Genomic DNA, 27,344 nt, shown 5'->3' with positions numbered 1-27,344 from the left:
AATCCTCACTGGCGGATGGCTGATCGGCTTCTATTTTCTGTAGCTGTTCTATTTCAGGAGATAGGATTTGAGCCAATCTAAAGAGCTCTAAGTGTGATGTTGCCCAGGCTAACAGTGGTATACGTAAGTCTGGACTGTTATATCAAGCTCTTATGATAGAATCCTGTTAGCTATGTGCTGTCATTAAATTCCACATAGACACCACTTGACGAAGGGTCCCTGGCCCCTAGGAACTCATGATTAGACAAAAATACCACCATGTAACAAATGAATATGGGGAAAACTATAAGCTGGAAAGCAGCTTCCCTGGAGGTTGAAAAACCTCATTAACAGCTCTCCATTTGTACAAACTAACCACCTCAGAAGGCAGCCTAGGCATTCTCAAGGTTGCGGAAAGCGCTGAGTTCCTCAGACTCACATTCAGTCCACGGCAGAATGGGCTGCAGAGTGAGCCAGAGCTGTGTTTGCATTTCTGCTCTACCACGTACTGGCTGTGACTTTGGGACAGGCATGCTCCTTCCCTGAATGCGTGCTCACATCCCCCAAAATGGCCATATCACCATCGGCTCTTCCCGGTTGCTGGGATAAACAAGGGAAAAAATAAAGCCCCCAGTTCAGCTCCCAGCAAGTAGGTAGGTACCCAACTTCCCTCTGCTCTCCTCTTTGGAATGACCCGCCCACGACTTAGATGCCGCCTGTAGCCATACAGGAACTAGGAAGACCAGTTTATGAGGGAAACTCGTATGTGCCATTCCCTCTGTAAGTCCACGGGTGACATCAAGCCTCTCGACTGTGGAAAGAGGACAGGGGCCGGGGTATTGTGCGTGGGTATACAAGCACGTGGGCAGGGGCTTTGATATTCTTTCCCCCAATGACCTGTCAGAGTCTTCAGGGCAGAGAGGGTTTCTAAAACTTAAATGTCTAATAATATCCAAGAATTTAGTATTTCTAGGAAATTCCTGAAGCATCCCAAGAAAGGGAGGATGAGGATGAATCCTCGTATCCGACATGTTCTGCCCACAGGTAGCCCTGGACTCTGCTTTCGTGGCAAAGGCAAGGGCAGGCCATCATTCTGGCCCTGAACTTCGCCTGAGACGAAACCGAGACCAGGCTCTGGAGGAAAGAAGCCCGCTGTGTTATCAAAGGCTTCTCAACAGGATTCCCGGTGGTGCCGAGCAGGGACGCTTTGATCCAGCTGTGTTTCAGGGTTCGGTCTTAGACAAGGAGTGTCTGTGATCAACGAAGCCACAGTGATGGTGGGTCTGGGCAATGAAACTGGAAGATGACATACGGTTTCTCAACTAAGGAAAACTCCCTTTCTCCTCAAATGAGCTCTGGTTCCACTGGAAAATGCACATTTTGCTCTCACGCCCAATGGAAATGCCATCTTCCCAGGAAGTCCTCCCTAACCTCTCCAACTACGGCCCCTCCCTGCTTACTTCTGCTTCCTACACATTCCATCCGGCGTCACAGGGATGGGTACCCTGTTTCCTCCATCAGTCTGCATTCTCCTGCATTACTCCCCCTCCAATAACATAGGTATGCGCTCAATGACTTTTATTTATCTGTTTTCACTGAAAGACGATAAGCTTCCTGAGGGCAGACACTTTTATGTCTGTCTTACTGATCACTACTAGCCTTCTGGTTCCCAGCACTGGGCTTGGCCTCTGCCGGGGGCTTGTTACAGTTCGTTGAATAAATCAATAAACGTTAGCTCCGTAAAGGGTCAGCTCGGTGTCTCCAGCACCCAGCATAATGGCTGGCACAAAGTATCACATAGTAGAGGCTCATGAAACAAGGCTTTTTTTTTTTTTTTTTTAAACGATGACATTTTTTGAAGGGGCGATTTTTATGTAAATTGACATTAAAATAGGATATATAAATATGGCATCCTACTTAGCATAGAATTTGGACCGAATAGAAATCTGAAGATGAGTAATTGAGAATTAGAGAAAAAAAATCAAAAATATATTCGCAGCCAGGAAGTTATTTAGTCTATTATTCCGACTGGCACCCTCATGAGGGTCCCAGCAAAACAGAAGGGAAAAAATTGAAGGGAAAAAGCAAACTTGAAGAATCTGGGAGGGACCTCCACTGCCGGCAAGGGACCTCAACTAATAAATATCACTTCTAGGTGCTCACGTATTGTAAGCACTTTGCTCTTCCCATCAGCTCATGGTCATGACTACGTCCCGGCGGGTAGACTGGTCAGGAATCAGACACATTTTATGGAGAAGGAAATGGAGGCTGGAGGCTACGCAACCTCTGTAAGGTCATAAGGCTAATAACTGTGATGGAGCCCTAGACCTGAATTGGGTCCGCAGACTCCCCAAGTCTAATGCTCTTCCCACCTCACTCCCACTAGACTTCCTGCCGACTGCAGACCGTGTGGAAGCCTTGAACACCTTCAACTTGTGCATCTGCAGCATCTGGTAGTCCCTGGGCCTGGATCAGTGTCCGTGAGAATGAGCTCCTAGGACAAGCGCTTCAGGGGTTGGCTTCAGAGTCAGACAGATCTAGGGGTGAGAACAAATCCCACCACTGCGATCTTGGATGTGATTACTTAACCTCCCTGTGCCTCAGTTTCTTCATTTGTGAAATGGGATGATGATAAACTATACCTCGTATAGTTTGCTGTAGGGCTGCAAGAAGGGAATGTTGAATAAGCGCTGAACGTAGATCGTGTTTTAGAGCATCCTGTGATGGGGGAAAGTGATTGGCTCAGATGCTGGACACAGCCCATGAAGTCTTCCTTATTATAACGCTTGCCGCTTGGTAACTCTCTCCTCCCTGCCTCTCAAGCAGAGCGCAGGGGCTTTGCAGGAAGAGGTTAAGCTGGCAAGTGTGGTTTGCCTGCATTGTTGCGTGCCTAGCCCCATAAAACCCGCTAACAAGAAGCAGCTCGTTGGCTCTGCTGTCCCTCGGCATTCTGTCTTCTCACAGAGGCTGGGTTTGTGCCAAGCTGAAAGTCCCATGCCCCAGGGGGTCTCTGTGGGTTGAGTGAGGCAAGTGCTCTGAGCAGATCTTGTTCCCACTAGTCCCCAGGCTTTAACTAAGGGCCCCTTCTAGGAGGGAATCTAGGAATGTTAAATGGGATCAATGCCTGCACCCCGGGTTTCCTGCTTAGAAGAATCTGAAGAATGGTGATTTCTGGAACAGGAAAGAGAGGGGTCTCCAGGAGAGATGGGCAAGAACGGCGCTCATGGGGACAGCCTGCCATGATAGATACAGTAATGCCGGGCATCTGCTCTGAGGCGAGTGGAGCGGCCTGTGGCTCATCACAGCTCAACTCATCAAAACTTGGGTATGGAGATATTGTGGGCCAATTAAGCCATTCACCCCGATACTTCACATCCTTTCCATGCTGCCTCCTTTGGAGCTTAAGGGGAACCTGCACCGGAAGGGCAAGCATCTCTTTGATCCCTGTTGGCCCTAATCAAGTATCATTTACAGGGAAGGTTTCGAGCTGTCTCCAGGCAAAGGCTTGGGTCAAGCTCTCCCTCTGTGGATTGCAGCTAGGCTAGTTAAATTTTACATTTGAACCCTGGTGATTTGAGGACTGACCTCCACTTTATAAAATCCCCTCTCTCCTTGCCTACCAAGGACAATTAGCCTGAAAGTCTGGGGCTTGGGTGGAAAGGAAACTGCAGCCCAACCTCGCCCCACCCACCCTAGCAGGCAGGCGGGCTGAGTGTGTGTAATGGGACCTGCTCCTCTCCCTGGGCTGTGGCAGACAGCTCCCCACCCTGGCACACCTGCCCAAAAGTCTGTTTCTGGTAAGGAGCTAGGTGAGTACTCAGCCAACTATAGCCGCAGGATAGGCACTAAGCTCACTGTCTACAAATCCTGGGGTTCCCAGGGTGAAGCAGTGCAAGGGGGCAGGGAGATGAGCCATTCAGAAGAAATGACGGCATAACCTAGAAAAGGCCATGTGCAGGAAGGAAGGAGTGATGGGCTCAGGAAAAGGAACCAACTAAAGGATTTTCATGTCTTCCAGTGATGAGGGAGGCAAAGAACAAGTGTAGAACCAGTGCAAATCTGGGTTCAGTGACCATTATAATCCTGTGTGGGCACTCCCTGTGGATCTCAAGTAGGTTCTGAACTGGGGTGGCGGTGATGGAAGTGGAGAACAAGGTCAGGGACAGCCCCTTCCTTCTACTTTCCCAGGGCCCAGAGACTCAGGACTCACCCCCAGGATCTCACCAGGAAAAAAGGATCCCCAGAGGTCCCTATGTAGATTGATTCTTTGTTCAAAACTGGTTCCTCTTAAAGATATATCCCACTAGTCATCTTAGCAAAGTCAGTCCGAGGGTCCCAAGTCCCATCCCAGAGGGGCTGCAGACTGTCCCACTGTGGTGGGGGACATGAAGCTGGGGGCCAGCAGGACTCTGGCCTCCAAGGGCACCCAGTGCTGCAGAGGCCTCTCCCTTGTCAGGGCTTGCCTGGTTCTGTTGCTATTACCCTAGGCCCGCATGTATGTGGGGGCTCTCCCCAAGGAACCATGGGGAAGCAGAGAATGTTCCAGGGTGCAAGGCTGGGCTCTTGGGGTTGAAAGCCCTGAGGAGGTTTGGGGGTGGGGGTGGTCTCAGCATCAGGCATCTGGCCTAACCTCCAACTTCCTTCAGCCAGCCAAGTCAAAGGGAGGCTGAGGGGAGGGAGTGTGTATATTGGGGTGGGAAGCTCCCAGAAAAACCAGAAAGCATCAGCTCTCTTTCTCTGGCTGTTGGAAATTCCTAATCCTCTCTTGGAAGTAGTTTCCAAGTCAGCTCTGAGGATCCCTGTCTGGCTATGCTCACACTCACTTCCCCTTAGTGGGGAGCCTCTAACGGCCCCCCTCACCAGGGTCTGTAGTCCCCAACCATGCATCTCCCAGATTCCTCTGCTGCTCATCCCTTCCCAGAGTAGAGTCCCAGGCTTCACTCTTAGAGGAATCCAACCAGCTGTGGGGTCACAAATTCACCCCCACCTCCCCACCTTAGGTCTCACCCCTCTATCTCCTTACACCCCAGAGCTTCTGGGTCAGGGAGACCTTCCTGCTGAAGTCCTCTCCCCTTCCACTCTCTAGGTCCCTAAGAACCTCAACACCCCCCACCCCCCCATACACTGCAGCAGCAACCATCCAAGTTCAATCAAGTTGTGCCATTGTCTCAGCTTTGTCCCGGTCCCTGGGGAGCCCAAGAGCCTTGCCATGCCTTCCCGCTTCCTTCCCCAGACCCCTCCACACACCCACTTCCAACTCCCAACGCCAACAAGCCCAAGGCTCCGGCACCGGGAGCCCGGAGCCAGACGACTCTGGCGGTGCCCGAACTCCTCCCTCCCTCTATCAGAGAAGCAGGGCCGCCAAGACCCTCCTTCTTGCAGACCCCACACCCACTGCTGCGGTAGTAGTGTAGCCAGGGGCCGGGGCTGGGGCTGGGGCTGGGGCTGGGGAGCTCCCAACCCGACCCAGCACTGCGGCAGCCGGGCGCTTACCTGCGGGGGAAATTCACCGTCCTTCCCGACCTGGGCAGGGGCAGATGAAGCATCTTCCCCGGCTCAGGCGGCCATTCGCCGGGTGGGCACCCAGAGCCCTCCCCGGCAACGCGGACACCCGAAGAGGTCTGAGCCCAGGCCACGCGGAGGGCCAGACACCGAATGCTCGCCGGCCCTCCGCTCCCTTTTCTCCCCACCGCCCGGGCTCGCACTTACGGCTCCAGCTGTACTTAAAGCGACAGAGCCCCATTTCGCAGCCGCTGACTTCTGTCCCGAGCCCCGGAGACGCAGGCTGCGAGCGGGCTCTTTAACGCCCAGAGCAGGTAGACAAAGAGCCACCGCAGCTTCAGCCTTCCGGTGGCCTCGGAAGCCCGGGAGGTGCAGAAGCGGGCTGGGGGCCTCGACCTCCACCTGGGCTGCTCCGGAGTTAACCCCCGTACTGCCAGCTGCGGTCCCTTGGGCGCCCTTACTCGCGCTACAGAGGCAGAAGGGGGTGTGGGCAGCGAGCCAGGGAACGAACCGGTGTGTACCAGTGGGCACGGGTCCGGGAGGCCTGGGCTGAACCTTCCCCGGGCAGGGCTTCTTTCCAGCCCCCCTCCTGGCCCCTGTCCAGGCTCTAAAAATTAGTCAGAATAAGAGCAGGGGATTGGTACATCACCTAAAAGGAAGAGCGTGGTAGGGGAGGAAGGTCAGACCACAGGCACAAATTACCAGGGCTTTGGCTCAGAGACCTGGGGTGGGGAAGGGAGACTAGGAAGATATGCCCTCCAGTGGTGGCGAAAACCTGGGGGGGCGGGGTGGAGGGCTAACGTTTTTCCAGCTTAGGGAAATAGATATGGCGAAAGGTGTGCGTGTTGGGGGAAGACTGCCAGGGAGAGAAATCGTTCACACCTTGCAAGGATCTGTGCTTTCATTCAGGAGGCATTTTTAGCTGACTAAGAAGAAAACGATCTCAAAGAGGGAGGATTTTAGTTGTAAAGTAAGAAGAACAAGAAGTGGGATCCAGTAGCAGCAGCCCCTTCCACTAAGCTCCCTCAGGGTCTTCCTGAGCTCCTAACTCTCCCGCAGAGAGCAGGAGCTGCACAGATGCCCTCCTCACTGCTTCCCCGGGGTGCTCTCCTTGCTCCTGGAGGGGGCTGACTGTGTAAGGTTGGGTCCCCATCTCAGTGTGATCTGGGCAAACCGGGGAGACCATGTTTTAGAAACGGACAGATGATATCTGCCATTTCTTGAAGCAATGTAATCAACAGCAGTGATCTTTTTAAAATGCACCCCCCCCCCCCCCGCCCTCAGTACAGACCTAAGAGGTCAGTGTGCCACTGGTGCTGGGAAGCTTGGGGGTGATCCAGCTGCACACGGAGACCCTCTGGGTTCTCCTAGGCCTGTCACCTCAGAACCCTGAGCTTTCTGGGCCGGGTTTTGGCAAAAGTTAAAGCACAGGAGATTCACACTCTCCAGGCTTTAAGGCGGTCTGGCCATGCTTTGAGTGCTAGGGATGGCCCTTCTTCCTAAAAGCCCATCTGGCTCTGGTCCTCTGATTGCCCAGGGCCACTGACCTGGGGCTGCATCTCTAGAGGGGGGAACTACCGTTCTTGGAGTTCCCTACTGAGGGAACTCTGTCTCTGGATCCCCCAGCACTGAGTTGGAGAGGGGTCTGCTTCTGAGGTTGCAGAAAAAGCTGTGGTCAAGTTTTCCAAATACGCTTGGAGATCAAAGGGGAGTAAAGAGCTGCGGTGATCCCAGCACCAATCCCTCAGGCTCCCCCCCAGCACGGGGCAGGGAGTTGATTTTTATTCCCTTTACTCAATGCTGGGTGGTTTCGGTGGTAGGACTTAGGAAAGGTGCACCAGATCCCAGGCAGACCACCTTTGAGGGGAATCAGAGCAAGGCAGGTGGTTTTCTCCAGCATTTTCACCCATCTCGGGCCCCAGACCAAACCCCTATCCTGGTTCTTCTGTCCTGGTCATGTCCACAGCCAGGCCATCCTCACCACCACCCCGACTGGAGGGTGAGCGTAATCAGGTTTCTCAGGAGAGTGCCTGTGCAGCTGTGTTGGGGCTGGCCTGGGTCATCTGGGGAACAGCTTATGGTGACACACACCATAAGGGATTCTCTTTAGCCTCAGCCAGCATCCTGAGTAAAATGACTTTGTCTGAGCCAGAGGAATGTCACCAGCAGGGGATGTTTTCCCCCAGATCTAGCTGTGCATTTTCCATAAGGTTTCCTCCTTTGCAGAACCTGGAGGGAGGGGAGACCAACAGAGGTGAGGCACAGTGGCTTTATTTGGAGGGGCAGGCATCTTTGGAGCAGGGACTGAGCTCTCCCAGAACATTCCTTCACAGCCTTGCAGAGCCCATGTGGCTCTATCCCTCTTCTTCACACAAGGTAGCCTGCCCATCCTCCCTCTGGCCCTCCCCCTCTGCCTGTACCGCACCCCCCCAACCCCCAACCCCCAACCCCCACCAACAGCAGGGACTAGGGATAGGGAGCAGGCGGTAAAGAAACCAACTCGAAGCCAACAGCTGGGTACAGAAGGGGAGCTCTCAGCTCCTGAGTTTTGTCCTTGTCCTCCTACCCACACCCAAGGGCATTCTGGGTTAGAGGATCTCTAAACCCCCTCCTCCTGGGGTCTGATTCTTGAACTGCTAGAACCCAGTAGGAACTGAGGTTTCCCTCTACATGTTCCTCTTTCCTTGTGGATGAGGAAGGTGGGTTGTAGGGTTGTAAGGTGGGTTCTACTTACCCTTCTGCTTGGGGGCGGTTCCAGGGGCTTTTATAGGGGAAGGAGCAGGGGCCCAGAGACTTTAAGAAATAGCATGCAAATTAGCACCTGCTATTTTCAGCCAACAGGTCAAAGCACTTTGGGTAATTGGACAGCATCACTGAAGAGAAGTGCTGTCTGGGGGCTTCTGTGAAGACAGTAAAACACAACCTCCCCTGTCAGCAGACCCCACTCAGGCGCTTGAAGAGGCCCTGACCCTGCCCATCATGGGGGTGTGGCAGAGCTGGGGGTGTGTGTGTGTGTGGTGGCCTTGTTGCCTTGACTACAATGGCGGGGGTGGGGGGCATGCAGGGGGTGACTCTGAGTTCTTCTTCCCAGGTCCCAGGCTGCACAGTTGTAGCCTGGGGCAGAAGGAGTGAGGGAACAGCTGAGGCATGTGGTGGAGGGGGAAGACACCTGCTGATAGGGAGCTGGGAGTCAGGCACTTTTCCAGAATGAAAACCCAGCCAAAAAGGGAAAGAGGAAAAAGGCCCATCTATCTTAGATAGGCCTTCCCTGTGCAACTCTGGCTTCTCTTCAAAGAGCCCTTGGGACCCATGATCTCATTGGTCTCCTGTGCCAGCGCCATCAGAGTGGCTCTTTACAAGGGGGAAACTGAGGCATGGAAAGGCTAGGAAATGTTTAATGCAGAGGGTAGAGTCCAGGTTAATGCACATGAAGTCTTTTACCCAGATTTCTGAGAGGGGTGATACCCTCCCCACAACCCCTCCACCGCCTCCACTCACACCTCAAAGGATCTCTGGAGTCACCCTGGCTCAGGCCCAAGGTCCTCCAGACTAACGTTCTATCTCCAACAGGAACATCCAGAGACAGTTAGTGGGAGGCTCTGGTTGTGGCCTTGACCATAATCTCAAAGGTTAATGGGGTTGGTGAGGGTGAGGCACAAAAAAGAGAAAGACTTGGGACGCCTGGGTGGCTCAGTTGGTTAAGCAACTGCCTTCGGCTCAGGTCATGATCCCAGCGTCCTGGGATCGAGTCCCGCATCGGGCTCCTTGCTCGGCAGGGAGCCTGCTTCTCCCTCTGCCTCTGCCTGCCACTCTGTCTGCCTGTGCTTGCTCTCTCTCTCTCTCTGACAAATAAATAAACAAAATCTTAAAAAAAAAAAAAAAAAAAAAAAAAGAGAAAGACTTGCCAGAAGGTCCCTGTGGTCCAAGTTCCAGTGTCACCTGCCTCGAGGCCTCTGGGTTCCAGTGTCCCCTGTTGGGCCTGACTGCACACCTGATTCTCTGGTGAGCCCCAGAAGTGAGACCCTTGAGAAGACCAGGGTCCCAGGGTAAGCATCCACCACTCTGTCCCTTGACCTACCCTCACTTCCCCGATTTCCCATCAACAATGAAGCTATTTACTTCCTTTGCTGGAAAAGGCCCTGCCCCTCCAGAAGTCTGGGCCAGTCAGAGAAGCTCCCTTGGGGTCTATGGGGGCAAGCTGAGCCCTGAGACCCCTCCATGTCCTGGCCAGGCTGGGCTGGCAGCATTCTGGCAGAGGCAGAACAAAGAGCATTTTACCATGTGCAGAGGGGTGATAGGAATGAGAAAGAATTAAACCAGAATGCAGGGACAGGGGAAAGGACTTGGGGGAGGCCCCTGGTGAGTTAACCCTGGGGCCACACTGAGGTGGGATCCCTATGCTCTCCTTGGAGAATGACCTGCCCGCTCCTCTAGCTCCAGCTTTGTGAACCTACTCCCAGATCCCCCAAGGTCCCTGTTGACTCCTGGAGAAACCATCTGTCAGCACATCGACAGAACCACCTATAAAAAATCATTCCCAGCCTCAGTGGTAACACTTCCACAATTCTGATTTTATTTCCGAACAACCACATGTTCTAGCCCGAGGAAGGTGTTACTATATGCTTTGGAGCATCAAAGGTTAAGAGAGTGGCCTCAAGTAGTTTGGCCCCAGATTAGGAAAGCCATGACGACATTAGTGCCAGGCTAGGGATCATTCTCTATTAGAAATGGAATTTTATCCAGTGGATTTCTTGTCTTCTCAGGGAGGCCTGAGTTTTCAAGAGCTCCTGGCGAGCTTCTCTCTGCTCTTGACCTACTAAGGCTGGACCTTCCCTCACCAACTTCCAGGCCCTTCCTGGAGGATATGTGAGCTACCCTGGAACAGATCCACTTCACCTGGTCACATAATCCAGAATGTCAGAGTCGAAAAATTATGTACAGCTCCTCTGGTTCAAGTCCAGGGCTCAGAAAGGGCAAGCGACTTCCTCAAGGTCTTCCCACAGTACCTGGGCTTCCTGGTTCCCAGTGCAGTGTTCTTTCTAGTGGTCAGCGCTCCCCTGTCTTACCAAATGCCTCCCCAGGGCCAGCCTGAGGCTCAGATGGAAAGGTTCTGAGGGTAGGTGGGAGAGAGTTTGGATCAGGGGCAGGGGAGTCACTAGATGGACAGCAGAGTGTCCCAAAGTCCAGCACGGATCCCAGCTGAGAATTCTTTGGAGCGGCAAACGAGCCAGCCAGAGGAGAGGGTCCTGTGCCCAGCCGTGTTACTGTTCTGCAAATATTTACATGACCTCTGAGGACACCTGCCTTTCTCACCACCCCACAGCTGGGACAGGCAGCAGAGAGGAAGCACCCCTCACCAGATCTCACATAGTGAGCTACTGTTACGGCAGTCCTGCTTGATATCCTCCTGCCATCATCCCAAACCTCAGAGGCTCTGTGTGCTTCTGAGAACACAGGACAGAGAGGACGATGGGGGTATGGGGGACAGGTCCAGTAGGACCCGGTGGACCCTCAGCCAGCCTCCCTGGGCAGATGCGTGCTTGTGTGTATGTGTGTACGCGCGCCCATATGACTTCAGAACAACCACAGCGCCCACTGTCCCAGGTTCTCCATTACTGAGGTGGAGCTCTAATCTCTGGAGAGAAATAGGAATAAAATCTCGTATGATTTGAGAAGACACTGTAAATGTGTCATCCCTTTTATCCTCAAAGCCCTGCTCACCATGTCCCCAGCCACCCCCTCCCACCCTGGTCTGAGCCGTCACTTTCTCTTGCCTACATTACTATAGTACTCTCCTTTCCAGGCTTCTAGGTTCTCCCTGGTGTCCCTGTGGCCATGCTCCTCAGGTGAAGGCCTGGCAGACCCTTCACCAAACATGTCAGACCTCACCATTCTTCTCCCTGAAACCTTCCTGGTTTGGCTAGAAGAAAAGCTAAAGTCCTCACCCTGATGTGTAAGACCCTTTAATACCTGGCCCCTGGCTGCCTCCTGATCTCATTTTTTGATTACTCTCTCCCTTGTTTATGGTGCATGGGCCACATTGACCTCCTTGCAGTTCCTTGCACACATGCCCATCCTTGCCTCAGGGCCTTTGCACATGCTCTTCTGTGCAGAGTGTGCCAGAGAAGCCTTCCCTGACCAGCAGAGCTCAAACAGCCCCCTCCCTGTCACTCTCTGCCCCTTACCCTGCTTTATTTTCCACATGGCACACAGTGCCACATAATCTACTAGGTATTTATTTGTTTGTCATCTCTTTTTTGAACATGAGTTCAAGAACAGTGTCTATTTTTGTCCTCTTGCTGCATCCCCTCATGTCTTATACAGTAGGTGCTCTACTGATATTTATTAAATGTATGAGTAAATATCACCAAGTGGGTATTATCACCTTTCAGACAATGAGATAAACCATGAAGAAGCTAAGTAACTTATTCAAGGTCATGCAGGTGGTGAGTGGTAAGCATGAGAATTAAACCCAGGTCATCTGGACTCTAGAATGTTCTATCAGTGCTGCCAACCTGCCTCCAAAGAACAGAAAACTCACCACGGGGACCAGCAGAGACATAAGAGACCATATAGCCACTGCCTCCCACACGTCAGGGGCACCTACTCAGAGCCGGGAAGGGCAGGATCTCTTCGCTGGAGCCTCACACAAGGAGCTTTTTGCTCCTGCTCCCTCCAGAAAACAGGGATCCTCTGTGGAAAGTTCACTCCAGCAAAGGCATGGGGCAGCTGGCTCAGGAAGTGATGGCGACAGGCAGATGATAAGCTCTGTCCCTCCGTTTCTATTAACACTCGGCAGAATGTCAGCAGCCCCAAAAGTCCCTACTGCTAGAAGTCCTACCACCCAAGCCCGGCCGTGAGCCTGGCCACATGGCCGGGTACATGTAGACAGTGTCACTCCTGAATGGCCCCTTGTCATCAAACCCACAGGAGCTGAGATGGAAACCAGACACTGAAGTGAAGGATGGCTGAGACACTGAGAAAGGAGAAGCGGGCCAGGAAAGAAGATGGAAGAGAGTGGGCAGTCAGGAAAAGAGGCAGGATCGAGGCTGGAGCTGTGTCCCTGTCTTCCAGGCTGCAGATGCCCCCCTCCCCAAGAAAGAAGGGACAGAGCACGGGACAGACCCCTTTTAATACCAATTGGACAAAGGGAGCAGAAGGGCAGGCTGGCGAGAATGGCTCGCCCTGTTTGAGCAGGCCCCCAGGCTGAGTGCACGGTCACTCACTGCTTTCTGAAGAGTCCTTCCACCTTCCAGACACCCTCTGTGCCTATGACTGCTAAATGCCCCTGCCCATCGGCAGCCTCGCGTCCTCCGCCCCCTGCCACGAGCATTCGTGCGCACACAGCCTCTTTGTACCCAGCCGCCTCACACACGTGTTCGGACGGGTCTCACACAGTGTCTGTCTCTCATCCCCCCTCCTTGGCGTGCACATCACGGACGTGCTGGCTCTGTCGATCCACGGCACGTGTCCCAGCATCAGCCTCTCCTACCTTGTCTCCCCATGACGTTGCCTTGCATAATCAGTGAATGTCGAGCTGTCTCTTCTGGAGCTACGTGCCTTGGGTCTCTCTGGGCCTGACTCTTTCCTTCTGCCAGTTTTCCAAAATCCAGACTTTTCTACATCTGCCTGCGCCTGTCCCATCACCGCCCTAACATACAGGCAAGAACAATCCAGGCCTGTTGACTCTTTAGGGCACCCCCATGCAAGCTCAGTGGGTAAGTCTGACTGCCTGGCCTGCTGGCGTTTTTTAGCTGCAGTGAATGGTCTTTTGCTGGCTGGCCAGAGACATTTGATAGCCCAGAGGCCAGAGTGGGCCCCTTGCGGACACCCTAGGACAGTTCAGCCTTTGAGCCAGAGTCAATAAGGACTTGTATTCACAGAGGCTGCTCCTTCTGCCTCTTCTGCCTGTGGTCCTGAGCTCCCGGCTGTGGCTACTTAGTGGCTCTCCAAAGAAGATCCTATCCTGGAAAACAGTGAGGTCACTTAGGGGCATCCCACATGGGGGTCTCTAACGATGATTCACTGGCCAGTCAATAGCATGACCTGAGAACATACTCTGCTGGGTGCTGAGAAAAAATAGCAAATAGGGTCTCTCTTAGGGAGCTCCTACTCCAGTGGAAGGCACGTGATCCCTGCCCCAGAAATTCTCCTAGGCTTAGGGGCACCAGGGCTGCACACAGAGGGAAAAGGCTTCATGGTATGCCCAGCCGGGCAGTGGGTATACATACCAAAAAGAACACAAGACATGGGAGTCAGAAGGCCCGGGTTTTGCTTGGTTTGGCTACTTTTAAGTACTGTGATCCTGGCAAGCCAAGTTCCAATTTCTTCACTTGCAAACTCGGCAAAAGAACATCTAATTCAGTGTTAGGATTAAATAAAGTAATGAGATATTAGTGTTTTGTAAACCACACATGCTATGCAATTGTTAGAGAATCTAAAAAGCACGAATGACTACAGTTTAAGTTAAATGCACAAGTTCCAAGACAATCCAGAGTCAGAGAGCAGTCATAGTGCAATGGGACGGATTAGAGAAGGCTTATCAGAAGGAGGGGATGTGGCAGACCAGTGGGCAACTGGGTATCACCACCCTGGGGAAATGTTCCATTCTACAGATGGTCTTTAGGACCTTTATTGCTTTAATTTTCTAGAAGCCAAGAGAAGGGAGGGAGGTAACATTCACTGAGCCCCTGGCTGCAGACCTAGTATATTAATGCAACGTATTCCATAACACCCTTATAGGAATCTGATTCCCATGGAAGTATCCCCACTAGAATGGATTCACAGCTTTCCCAAAGCCTCAGAGCTGGGATCCAAACGCAGGCCTATCATACTTCCAGACTTACGCTCTCCCTGTAATATCAGATTGCACGGAATTTCCAGTCATTACTTGAGCCCAGCTGTCTTATCATAGAATATATAGGTTGGTGGGGAAAGGAGGACGGAGCTGACAATTAAAAGGGAGAGGCAAGTGGGCAGGGCTGTAGGGAAAAGCCAAACCCCTCTCAACAGCTTCCTCAACCCCTTATCCATCCTGATTGTCGACTAAATTGTATGTCATCAAACTCCGTGAAAAGCCCAGGAGCTCAATTGTAGGTTAGTAGGACACATCAGAGGAGGGGCCGCGCCTTGGGCTGCACCAGTTGCCAGGGCAACGAGCACACATCCTGCTGCCCCTCTGGGATACCTGGCTCACCCCAATCTTCCATCCGCCCTGTTGGGTGTGAGCAGACACTGTGATCCAAGTTAACCCCACACAGCCTGTAGAGTGCTAATGCTGTTCTGTTTTAAGAACTAAGGGGTGGGGTGCCTGGCTGGCTCGATGGGTTAAAGCCTCTGCCTTTGGCTGGGGTCATGATCCCAGGGTCCTGGGATGGAGCCCCGCCCACATGGGGCTCTCTGCTCAGCGGGGAGCCTGCTTCCTCCTCTCTCTCTCTCTCTCTGCCTACTTGTGATCTCTATCTGTCAAATGAATAAATAAAATCTTAAAAAAAAAAAAAAAGAACTAAGGGGTGTTTCAACAGCCAGGAGCTCTCTGAAGCCACCCCCTTCTTCCATCTGGAGGCAGGAATCAGACTCCACACCCTCCTTCCCTTCCTTTCCTCTCAGCTTCCCTCTTTATAACCAATGCCGTTTGCGTCCCACCCACTCTGCAGTCACCATTCCCGTAGATGTTAACAGAAAACCGGGGCGCCTGGGGGGCTCAATTGGTTCAGTGTCTGCCTTCAGCTCAAGTCATGATCCCAGGGTCCACATCGGGCTCCCTGCTAGGCAGAAAGCCTGCTTCTCAGTCTCCCTCTGCCTGCCATTCCCCCTGCTTGTGTGCCAGCACGCTCTCTCTCTCTCTCTCTCTCTCTGTCAAATAAATAAATAAAATCTTAAAAAAAAAAACAAAAAACATTGCTGCACCTGTGCCTCAGAGCACCTGTCCTCTCACCCTGAGGGATTTCTCTCAGCCTGTGTGGAACACGCTAGAAAAGCCAGGATCAATGTCCCTTGGAGTTGCCCACAGCCCATCATAACTGGCAGTCGAAAGGTAAATTCCCATGCTTCCGTGCCCACTATGTGGGACAGCTCTGAGCAGCGTTCCACGCAATCCCCCAGAAAACCCTAAGGGCCCATTGCCCACTGCAGTAACATGCACTGGCTTTCTTTCTCTTCCCTGGCTCACTTCCCCGCTCCCCATCAGTGTTTTCTAGAATCATCTCCCAAATAAACCACTTGCACTCAAATAAACAACTTGTCTCAAGGTCTCCTTCTGGGGACTCCAGCACAAGACACTCTTCCTAGACTATAAACACATGTTTCTGTGCAGGAGACATACAGTTAGCAGGTCATGGTGGAAAGGGGCCATGTCCACTTGTGTGAGCGAGCGTGCAATTGGCTTAGCTTTGCTGCATAACTACCTGTGGCCCAGAACTCCCATTCATGGAGGGGTGCCATTTGCCACAGGAGAACACTGTGCGAGCGGGCGTCACAGGGTCAGAACATACCCACCTTGCTTGGCAAGCCACTTAGTGTGTCAGCCTCAAATGAGGCTCAGAAATAGCCTTTTGAAGCATAAAGGTTAACAAACACTTTTCCAAATACTGTATTGTCATTTCAAATGTGCATGTGATGGCACAGGCCCGTCCATTTGCGAGGGCCTTGCCATCAAAAACAGACAAGAGCTAACATGTGTAGAACACCTATTCTATATAAACGTATTAACAAATTTAATCCTCACATCAATCTCCCAGAGTAGGTCCCATAGACTGCCCATGTTTTCCAGCTAAGAAAACAGGCTGAGGGAGAATAAGCACTCACCCAAGCCCACACAGCTACTAAGAAGAGCCAGGACTCAGACCCGGGAGCTGGGAGCCTTCCCGCTAAGCCACTCTGCTACCCTGTCCCTGGCACAGTGGTATGTGTAGGTAGACAAGCCTGTTCTCAGAGGTCTGTTGATTTAACTGCATGCCACCGGACTAAAAGAGTATCAAGATGGTGTTGAAAAGCAAAACAAGATCATCCTTTACCAAAGAAGTCAAAGCCCAAACTCAGAGAACTCATCTGCCAAGCTGAAGAAATCTTATCTGGGTACTCTCACAGCTTCTGATTAAGACAGAGGCCACCAGCCAAATGAACAGAACAGTAAGTTGAGATCAGAATAATAGATTTCAAACCAACAGCTCTTAATACGTTTCAAAGCCCTCCCACTTGTTTTTTTTTTTTTTTTCACCTGATCCTCACAAGGCAAAAATGGTTACCTTTTTAGAACTGAACAAACTAAGAGTCAGAGAGGCTAGGTGACTTGCTCAGGGCCACAGAGCAAACTAGAGAGGAGCTTTGGATGGAAGTCCGGATCTCCAGATGCTCCTTCCCCCCTCACCACAGAGACGTATCAAGCAAGGCTGCCCGTATGCATCTGTGGGTCAACGCTGTAATTGTTAGATGCTAATCCCCAAATGGCAACAAGCACTGTTGACTTCAACTACACGTCCCTTCTTTTGCCACTGACTCAGGAGGCATCCTACCTCCCCCTTTTAGATTTGAAGCCCTTCAAGGACAGAAACTAGAGTTTCCTTCTTGAGCTCCAATGTTGGGTTTTCCCCCTGAATGATCCCCTACTGCCCTCTACCCTAATTCTCGTGTTCCATGGGCAAAAGCCAGGCCTGGGCCAGCTGCCCACCAGGTGGGATACCTCCAGAACTGCCAGGAAACAGGAGAGATAAAGGGAGAAGACAAACCCACCCCCACTGTCCATTCAAATTAAAAAAGGTTCTCTTCTCTTTGTACAGACCCTATGAGCCCAGTGCCCATTCCAAGAGAATTCTTGTCACTGATGGTGGACGGGTTGGGCATTTGGGGTTTATAAGTCAGATGTCAGCTGAACTGGAAAGCAGCAAATGAGGCTCCTTCTTGGGCAGGTGGCTGCAGACCGCGACTGAGGCCAGCTTCGCAAGGCTGGGAAGGTGTCCCTTTAAGGCTGGGGCTCACTGCCGCTGGGAGCAGAGAGCCAGCCTGGGAGAAGGCAGGGGCCTACAGTTTATTTTAGTTGACATTTTTCAACGTCAGGACACTTCAGAGCCAAGAAGGAAACGAATCCCATCTGTTCCTGAGCCCCTAAGCACAGTTCAAGAGGACAGGCTGGGGAAGGGAGGGGAGGCGAGGAGGGAGCAAGAAGTCTGGAACATCCAGCCACACACATGGAGCAGGAAACCACCTGAGGAGAGACACAGGGCACGGCAGACAGTCGCCAAGAAATCCCGCTGTCCCTCCGACACACACCCGCAGAGCTCTTCCAAGATGGGGCCTGCTGGCTCTGCGGCCTTTGGCACAGGTCGCTGGACAGCAGTCTGCCAGGCCTGCTGATGACACACTATGCCATGGGAATGGCGCCCACTGGAGGTGTGCAACACGGCGGTACGGCTGCCTGCTCGGCCTGGGGGTCCTTCTCCTTAACAGCCACAAAGCTCAGACACACAGCCCAGCCAAGCTGCCATTCACGTGGGCAGAAATGGAGACACTGAGAGGGCAATCCAAGTTCAAGTAGGGAGGGAATGGAGGACCTTCTGACCCCTTTCCCCTCTCGGCATACCTGCTCCCCATGCCCAGGGCCTCTATTCACCTCTGCACGGAAGCCCATCCTTGACTCCCCTCGGGTTCCAACTCTGGGTGCCAGGGACGGGAAGGACAGATGGCCGTGGAACTTATCTTCTTACTTAGATTAAATTCCAGACCTTCCTATTTTTAGAAAGACAAATTCCTGTTCTCTTTTCAAGAGGTAAAAATGTCTCTCAAACTGTCATCTAGGACAGTCCGCAGCCAACTTGAAGTTGTGTGTAGTGTCATGCTTTGGAGATCACCCTGGCAGGATGAGTGGCAGGCGGTGATTGGTCTAGGTGCCAAATTTTAAGACGATCATTGACAACTTGAAGCTTCCAGGCGAGAGTGACCAGGATAATAGAGATTTGAAAAACTGGGTCATTTAAGAAAGTAATGAAATAAGGTACAGACTTTTTTTTTTCTTTTGGTCTAGAGAAAAGACTATCTGAGCAATCATTAAGAACACGTTGAAATATTTGAATGAAGATTGATGCTTATTCTATTTTTCTTGGATGGCAGCATCTGAATCAATAGGCAGAAGGGAAGCAGATTTCAGGTGAATATTTAGAAACTTTCTCATAATTTTGTTCTATTGGAACTAGAATAAGCTTACTGTATCTTTGCAAGGCAGCCCCGAAAGACCAGCTGTCAGGAGTGCTATAAAGAAGATTCTTGTCCTTTATGGGAAGATAGACGAGTCCAAAATCACCGAGATGCTTTAGAAAAATATGGTTTCCTGAGTAGCAGAGAATCTGCCTCGGTAGCTCTGGAAGGAGACTTGGAATCTCTATTTTTAAAAAGACCCATTAGCTATAAAACTCTTAGAAGAAAACATGGGGGCAAAGATTCATGACATTGGATTTGACAGTGACTTCTTAGATACAACACCTAAGGAACAGGCAACAAAAGAAACATTAGATACATTAGAGCTCATCAAAATGAAACACTTTTGTGCTCAGAGGACACTAATAACAGAATGAAAAGGCGACCCACAGGACAGGATGGTCAGAAGGGAGGCCCCGCAGGGAACAGCCCTAACCGTTTCATGAATAGGGAAAACAAGTTTCTTCGAAACAGGACATTTTCTTTTCTTTTTTTTTTTTTTTTTTAAAGATTTTATTTATTTATTTGACAGAGAGAGATCACAAGTAGGCAGAGAGGCAGGCAGAGAGAGAGAGAGAAGGAAGCAGGCTCCCCGCTGAGCAGAGAGCCAGATGTGGGGCTCGATCCCAGAACCCTGGGATCATGACCTGAGCCGAAGGCAGAGGCTTTAACCCACTGAGCCACCCAGGCGCCCCAAAACAGGACATTTTCTAAATTATAAAACCTGCACGGAAACCACAAGGAGGCTGGGAGGGCCAAGAAGGGGGCTGAGCAGGGCCCGTTCAGGACTCCTTGGTCTCTTGTTGGAATCGAGAGGATGCCCGGTCTCTAATGAAAAAGCGTAACACTTAACTGTGAAAGCACATAATTGAGGAGTGACTGTTTACATTAAAATTACTGGGGTTATAAGTGGATTCCCTTCAGCTCTGCCTTCCTTAGCACACTGAAGGGTGGGTGTGTTTCCCAGTCCTGGCGGGGAAGTCAACAACGGAGAAACCTTAAAACTATCAAGTGTTAAGAGTTCCTTCTATTTGCAGACCGCCCATGAACACCACACGTGAAATCATCAGATGCAGCTCAGTGTCAGGTCCACTTCATGGGCACCGCTGGCCAACACTTTCTTCCCCCTAGGAACTGCAGACTTCCCTGGGTTTGCACGTTCTCATCCATGCTATCCTCTGTGAAGCCTGGTTTTTTTTTTTTACTGATTCAGGAGCACACACCCTGTCTGGAGGGAAGGGGATAAAGAAAGGATGCTAGAGGGTGGGTTAAGGGCATCGTTCCTGGCTCCCCTCTGCCTAGCATTCCATACCCTCACACACCCAAAATCGATGTTCCCAGGATTGTCCAGCTGCCCCTACCTCTGTCCCAGCTGCTGATTCTGAATGGCACTCGGGTGAGACTGCACAGTCCCTGGGGGCAAATCTGGGACCCTCAGAGGGCAGGAGTCCTTCGTCCTCCTTCAGAATGACATTTTAACAATAACAGTAATGACCAGTAACAGCAAAAACAAAACAAAACAAATCCAAAAACCAAAAACAACAACAAAAAAAGCTAACATTTACTGAGCATTTACAATGAGCCAAGGATTATTCCAAGCACTTCCTATGTATTTACGTATTCAATCCTTACAATCATCCTGAGATAGGTTCTATTCTCTGCATTTAGCAGAGAGACAAACTAAAGCCTGGAGAGTCTTCCTAGCTTCCCCAGGCTCACACAGCTAGGAAGTCCTCCCAACTGCCTCAGACTGGGATCTCTCCATAGGCAGGAGTCCTGTGCCTTCCATGTTTGGGAAATTTTCTGCCATGGCCATTGCGTGCACTGTGGGAGCTCCCTGAGGGCTGGAGCTCTGGTCCTTCCAACACATAGGGAACTTTCAGAGCTCTCTGCCTCACAGGGGTTGTGCCTCCCTTTGCCTTATACAACTGAGAGCTCTCGGAGGGCAGGGACTGGACGCTTCCTCAGAGAAGCAACTTCCCAGCACAGGGGCTGTCCAGAGCAGCCCATCACACACCTTGGCTCTCCTTCCTGCCCAGCAAAGCCCTCTGAGCACAGGAGGAGCTGGACAGCTTTTCTTGAGTCCCAGCTCCAGGCTGGTGGATCTGAGCATGAGGCTGGGCTGGCCCCCGGGATTTATGAGTCAGTAAACAACCCCATTCATGAGTCAGTTGTTTTGTTCCAGAAGAGCCTCATCAACTGGACAGGCCCTGCCGAGTCCCTCCAAGTTTGTCCCCAGGGGTAGGGAACAGCGGATGGCCTGGAGCACAGCTCTTAGCCCTTTCCTAGGCGGGGCTACTTTTCATTCTCTTGAAGCTTGGGGTTTTTATTGGGAAGAGGTAATCCCTGAGAGGGGTAGGGGGAAAGGGTGTTGTCACTACTTGTGTGGTCCTTTGGAAAACCCCAGCAAACCAAGAAGGAAGACAGGAAGTAGCAGTGAGCTGAAAGATGCCCTGGAGAAGGTTCCAGAACCACTACAGCTCTTCAATCTCACAGCTTGGAACAGTTGGGCCAGGATCCCTCCCACTCCCTACGCTTCTTTCTTCCTATCTTTTCCTTCACTTCCCAGACTGTCGCCTGTGTCCCCGTTGCTCCACAAACCCAACCCTGCCAACTGGGGGAAGAAAAGAGAAGATGAGGGTCCCAGTGAGGCAAAGCACAGGAAGGAAGGGTTTAACAGATGGGGATGGAGGCTAGGAATTTGCATTACTGGTAGAAAGTCTGCAGAGGAAAAAACCAGAGCAGCAGAAATTGAGTGCCACGAGGGAAGGCACGGGACAGAGGGTCTGGGAACCCCGGCGAGGGAAGGGGAGCCACAGTATCACTTTTCTGTTTCAGTAGTGCTTTCATTTTCTCTTTAAATTAGACTCGGAAGTAGACAGATGTAGTACCGCCATCCTCTTTTCACAAATGGGACAGCAGATGAGGTTGTCCAAGGCCCACACGGAGTTAGCAGAACTGGGACTAACACCGTTTCCCAAAACCCTTCCCGCCAGCCTTTGGAGGGCAAAGGACCGGAGAAGAGGGCGGGGCATACCTTAGAACGACAGCCATCCGGGCCAATGAGAGAGAGGGCCCTTCACTGACCAATCAGCTCCTCCAGCGGGGCCCCACCCACCACACCAAAGCCCGTAATACACCACATGCAATCTCAGGGGCGCCACGACCAGTGTCCAAAGGCCCCGCACAGCTGCTTTTTTGTCACAGGACAGCAACCCAAACCTCTGTCGTGAGTCCCACTCCCCTCTGAAGGAATCCCGCTCCACTGGTCTTCGCCCTGCCCTCCCTAGCTCCCTTGCCCCGCGGTGCAAGGGGCCTTACCCGGTAGTGATGTCGTCGTCCTCCGTCATGGTCTTGCCCATGAGGTCGCTGTCGCTCATGTAGCCGGACTTGAGGTCCACCTCGTCCGAGTCCAGGGACTCGACCAGCTCCAGGCGGGAGATGTGGCTGAGCTTGCTGGGGCTGCGCATGGGCATGGTGTGCGAGTAGTGGGCCCGTTCCCCGTGCATGTACCAGGCCGGCGGCCCCTCCGAGCGGCATCCGCCGCCCACCGAGGGCGCGTCCCCAGCCTGCAGCCGCGGGCTGGACTGGCCATAGCGCCAGGAGAGGGGGGATGAGCGGCTGGAGAGGCTGGACACGCTGCGAGGGTTGGCGTCATCACTGTCGTAGCACGTCGTCTCCAGGGAGCTGGGCAGAGGGCAGAAGGGCACTGGTTTTCACTCTGGCAGGGCCGCTCTGGGCCCTGTCCCGGCGGACTGCACTCCAGCGACCCTTCCCCCTTCCCAGGCCCTCCCACCTCCTCTGCACCTGCCCACGTGGGCTCCACCACCTCCAGGGGCCCCTCTTCCTGTAGGGCACCCCTGTTACATGTTACCTGAGGTTGTCAGAGGGAAAGGATTCGAAGTGAGAGGGAACCAATCTCATATACTGCCTAAGGATATAGATTTTATAGTATGAGCTGGGTTTTAACCCTTTTCTACCATATATTTGTAAGTGAGCTGGAGATGAATTAATCAATCTTGCTAAGCCTCCATTTCCTCATCTGTAAAATGGGAATAACAGCATATTAGCTACTCCACAAAGCTATAATGATCCTATACGTAAATGTCTCACGCAGTACCTGGTATATACAAGCTGCTCAATAAATGGGAAGAGTCCAGCGAGATCTCTTGGGGGAAGTGGGTAGACCAGCTTCAAAGGCCTTGACCATTCATTGTTCAGGTGTGTCTATCACCTCTTTTTCTACTAATCAGCTGAGAGCTACTTGATTCCCAAACCAGAGATGACAAAGTCTGGCATGAGTTACAGAGGGTACAGGCAAAGCTTTGGGAACTTGAGATGTGTGGCTGGTTCCCAGTAAGACTAGCAAAAAGGCCCCGGCTGTCAGGAGAAAGAAGCAGAACCTCACCAGAGAACAGAAGCAGCCTTAACTGGAAAGAGGAGAGATCATGGGGAAATGGACAAGAGGGTAAAGATGGGATGCGCAGGGCCCCAGGCCTCAGGTGAGGAAAGCAGACCCAGGTTTGTGGATGAACCGACACAGCGGGGATCGGGGAGCTGGAGGAGGAGATGCCTTTCTCCCTCAGGGATCCCCTGCAGGTGGCTGCAGAGAGAAAGGATCCTGGGGATCTGCTTGGAGAGGTGGCCTGGATGTGGGTTCAGAGACTGATCAGCCTACTCAGCCCAGCAGCGTGCCCAGCCCAAGTCCCCCATGGGTAGGGTCTCAGTGACTCGGCCTCGCTGCAGCCACGCATGGGTGAGTAACTGAAATAGAACCCATAGGCCTAGAAAGCTGGGTAGCCAAGGCAGTCTGCGGCTGCCCGGGAAATCACACAAGCAAAGAAACCCTCACTCTGTGAACACATCCATTTCTTAGTCACTTTAGGGTTAACGTAGGAGTGGGACACCGATTTTTCTATTCTTGTTTTGGTGATGCTCCTTGAAAAAAAAAAAAAAAAATCTTCCCAAACTGTCTCTACCAACCCTGAGAAAACAAGGGTTGATTTTTTTTTTAAAACATTTTATTTATTTATTTGAGATAGAGAGAGAGAGCGCACAAACAGGGGGGAGCGGCAAGGGAAGAGGGAGAAGCAGGCCCCCCAGATGCGGGGCTGGAGCCCAGGACCCCGAGATCATGACCCCAGCTAAAGGCAGAAGCCTAACAGACTGAGCCACCTAGGGGCCCCCAAGCTTGATTTTTTTTGATCAACAGAACTGGAGGAGCCCAGATATCCTTGAACCTGGGCCCATGGGTGGTCCCTACAGAAGTCCTGGGCACAAGTGGGGGTGCCCTGGCTGGGCAGGGCAACTGGTGACCGCTGCCTCTGCCCCTCTGGGGGGGCTTCCTGGCCTGGCGCAAATCCAGCTTCTCCCCTCCAGGCCCTCCTTTGGCACTGGGCTTGCATTTCGTCACACGCTGTGTTATTTCTGTTTCTAATTACTGTGGACCTCAGAGCCAATGGAAGTGCCCTGAAGGAGACTGTGGGCCAGTGTGACTCTGGCCGCCTCGCTCACCACTGTATGTCAGCACTTCACGCAGGGCCTGGCATGTTCTTGGGTCCAGGTACAAGAACTAGTCAATGAGGAGCAGACCCACGACGAACGTGCTGAGTTGAAAAGCGGGAAAGTTCTCGTCGTCAGACTCAGTCCAGGGACGCTCGCCGTAAGGGTTTAATAAAAACAAGCTGACTGTGACAATGAGATGAGGACGGGAAAGCAAAGGATGATGATGGCCACAGTGACAGGACGCTGGAGAGCTCCAGGACGGCCCGTTTCCCTAGTCCGTCTACACCGCGGCAATAAAATTAGTACGCGGTGTGGGTTGCACGGAGCAACCAGATCCCTCAGTTCTATTCTTGGCCTACTCCTGTTCAGCTCTCCGCACTACAAGTGCCTCTCCCTTGGTTCTGCTGCTCTTTTTTACCCCTCCCACCCCAACACATCTCCAGACATCTCTAAGTTAGCGGGGGAGGATTCTAGCTTCAAATGTCGGTTCTCGCCTTCCAGCCCTGCATCCGGCCCTTCAGTCTTGCCTGCCTCTCTCTCTCTCTCGCTCGCTTGCTTGCTCTGGGGTGGGGAGAGCGCTGGGCCTGGAGCAGAGGGAGGCTTTCATTTCCTCTCCAGCCCCAGCCCCCCTGACCCAGACGCTCTCCTTGCTGGGGAAACGAGCCAGTAGAAATAGAGGAAGCAGGACAGAAATAAAGATTTCTGAAAAAGGAACTGACTCTAGAGCTAGCTTCTAAGTTCCAGAGTGAAAATAACCCGGCCGGAAGCGCTCACTGGATGGAAAGCTCCTCATCCAGGAGGAAGCCTGTCTTTGTTCTGGGGTATGGTGCCCAGCGCTGCACCTGGTATGCTCTCTAAGCTTGACGGACACAGAACCCCCCACCTCATCAGCCTGTGTGACTCCAGCAAAGGACCCCCTCGCCCCAGCCTCGGCTGCTGCTTCTCAAACCCAGATGATAGGAACATATCCTGCCTCCTCCCAGGGCTGAGTGAAGAGCTGGGGGATGGAAAGCACTTTAAAAAGTCAAAGAGCCCTAAAAACTCAGGGAATCATTGTTTTGGCTATCAAAGTGTCGACCAGGAAGAGCATAAATCAAAGACCAGGAAAGGAAGTAGCTCCAGGTCCACAGTAAACAGCAAAACCAGCTCAGGGCTCTTGGTTCCTTTTCCATAAAGGGAGACAGAAGTCAGAGGTCTGAGGCTCTCCCCCTCCCACCAGCCGGCTTTATGCAAAAGGTTTTTGGCCTCCCTCTTCTCCGCTGCGGACAGAAAGCCAAAAGGGGTCAGGCTGTCCTGCTTCACGGGCTGTGCTCAGTCAGTGGCCCCAGGACACGGAAGCTACAGCTTCTACCCTTCCTCTGTGGGTGAGTCATTTGGGGTGTGACCCCCTTAGCAACTAAGCGCTTTCTGGCTTCTTTGGCATGGAGCTGGCATGTGATTTGGTGCTGAGAGAGCTGTTCCAAACTCCCTGGATGGGGGAAGGAGGATGTTCAAGATTTCATCCACTGAGTCCCTGAACTGGCAAGCCAAGCTGAGCCCGGCCCGTCTCACTCGGGTCCTGCCCTGGGCTGTGAGGGAGGGAGGTTAGGGACAGGTGTAAGACAGCCTGAGCCCCAGGGCCACCAGGAGCCTCCCTCATGCACTCTTTTCATCAGATGTCCCCCACGCACACCCCTTTCAGTAGTCTGGTCCTGCTAACCCCACAGAATAGAGGCTTTGATTGAGCACTGAAAATATGTCAGCTATCTGGGAGCAAAGGGCTGTGTGTCCAACACAGAGAATGGGACAGGACTAGGCAGAGTCGTGGAAGGAGGGGCAGGGCTGTTCTTAAGCAGAAGAACTACAGCCGATGAGTGAAAGCTATGAAGCCTGATTTCTGTTCCACTTCCTGGTCATGGTAATCCGGTAACGGTGCCCGGAGATGAATGACAGTTAGGGAGTTCTCTGAGCCACACACTTGGGCTCAGCAAAGCCCTTATCCTTTTGTCCTTCTGTCTCAACTTTGCTCTCATTTTCCAACCTCAGGAGATGGGGAGGAACCGAACTCCAGTCCAACTGGACAGGCCACCTAATCGCTCTCAGCCTTCCTGCTCCACACCCCCCATGATTTCCCAATCCTGGCTTTCTGCTCTCTCTCCTTCTACCCCCTGCCCAGCCTCTATCCCCCTCGGAGCTGACAGCATGAGCTCATCTGGGCAGCCCGAGGAGCCAGTGGGGGAAATTCTGAGTCACAGCAGAGGCCGTGGCCAGTGTGCCGCTCCAGGGAGAGGTGCCATGGGAGGATGGAATGGCCCACACCGCTGGAGGCAGCAAAGTCTCTGCAGGGTGGGGCGATGGGGCGCACCCCCATGGCATGGATCTGGGTCAGCCACTGGCTGAAGAGGCCAGAGGATACCCAGCCGACAGAAGAGGGAAAGAAGCTGGGTGTTGGGATGGGCACCGTTCTAGAATCCTCTAACAACAGACACTTCAGGACAGGAGAAGGACAGCAACTGTAACACATGAGGAGACCAGCATAGAAGGAGGGAAAGTGGACATGAAAGGTCAGACCCTGAATCACGGAGGAGGGGCTTCCCATCTCCCAATCTACTGCTTTTCAACTCATTTGCTCAAAATGAAATCTCATGCCCCAAAGCAAGCAGATCCCAGGCAGAACCAAGCTTCTGTTGCCGAGATGGCCAATTCTCCTGTCCCTTCAGCAGTGGCCCGTGGGTCTCTGAAGCCCTACTCTCCAGCACGGGAGAGAGAGCCCCCTCGGCAGCTTAGACCTACCTGTGAGTCACCTGGGACCCTCGCAGACTGGACATGGTCTCTTCCAGGTTCTGTCGAAGATCCAGGACATTCTGCACTGTCCTCTTTCTCTGGGACTCTGGGTCTGGAGGGAGAAAAGAGCAGCTGGGTGAGTGGAGAACTTTCTGCTGAGAGTTGAGGGTGGCAGGGAGTGGAGACTGACCATGTTCCTAGGACACTGCTCCCCAGGCCATGCTGGTCACCCTAGACATGTGCTCTCGAACCGCCTGACATCTCGACCCTGGGAGGGGGTCTGTGTTGTGCATGCCACCCAGACCCCCCGAGAAACTGCTTCTTCTGGCTTTCATTTTTGGGAGGCTTGCTTCTCAGAGTGGAGGTCCCCAGCAAGAGCCCCGTGGTTGAAGTCAACCGGAATGTCT

General features: G+C 52.5%; 1 protein-coding gene across 2 annotated transcripts in view; it reads right to left on the bottom strand.

Moving 5' to 3' along the window:
* The window catches only part of LOC111151143 (neuron navigator 1), a 173,910-nt gene that overhangs the window by 66,641 nt on the left and 79,925 nt on the right, over positions 1–27,344 (bottom strand). Inside the window, exons 4-5 of one of the 2 annotated variants that reach the window (XM_022508935.1) lie at positions 26,947–27,049; positions 21,991–22,356 (exon numbers count right to left, since the gene is read on the bottom strand). In XM_022508935.1, coding sequence (XP_022364643.1) covers positions 21,991–22,356; positions 26,947–27,049 — 469 coding nt within the window. Of the gene's footprint in view, positions 1–21,990; positions 22,357–26,946; positions 27,050–27,344 lie in introns of those variants that run through there. The other variant, XM_022508936.1, reaches the window with a different exon arrangement.

Source organism: Enhydra lutris, unplaced genomic scaffold (assembly GCF_002288905.1).
Source record: "Enhydra lutris kenyoni isolate GAN:26980312 unplaced genomic scaffold, ASM228890v2 scaffoldscaffold25, whole genome shotgun sequence".
In the NCBI taxonomy this organism is placed as follows: Eukaryota; Metazoa; Chordata; class Mammalia; order Carnivora; family Mustelidae; genus Enhydra; species Enhydra lutris.
The sequence above is the reverse complement of the archived record's forward strand: the minus strand, read 5'-3'. Positions and strand labels throughout refer to the sequence as shown.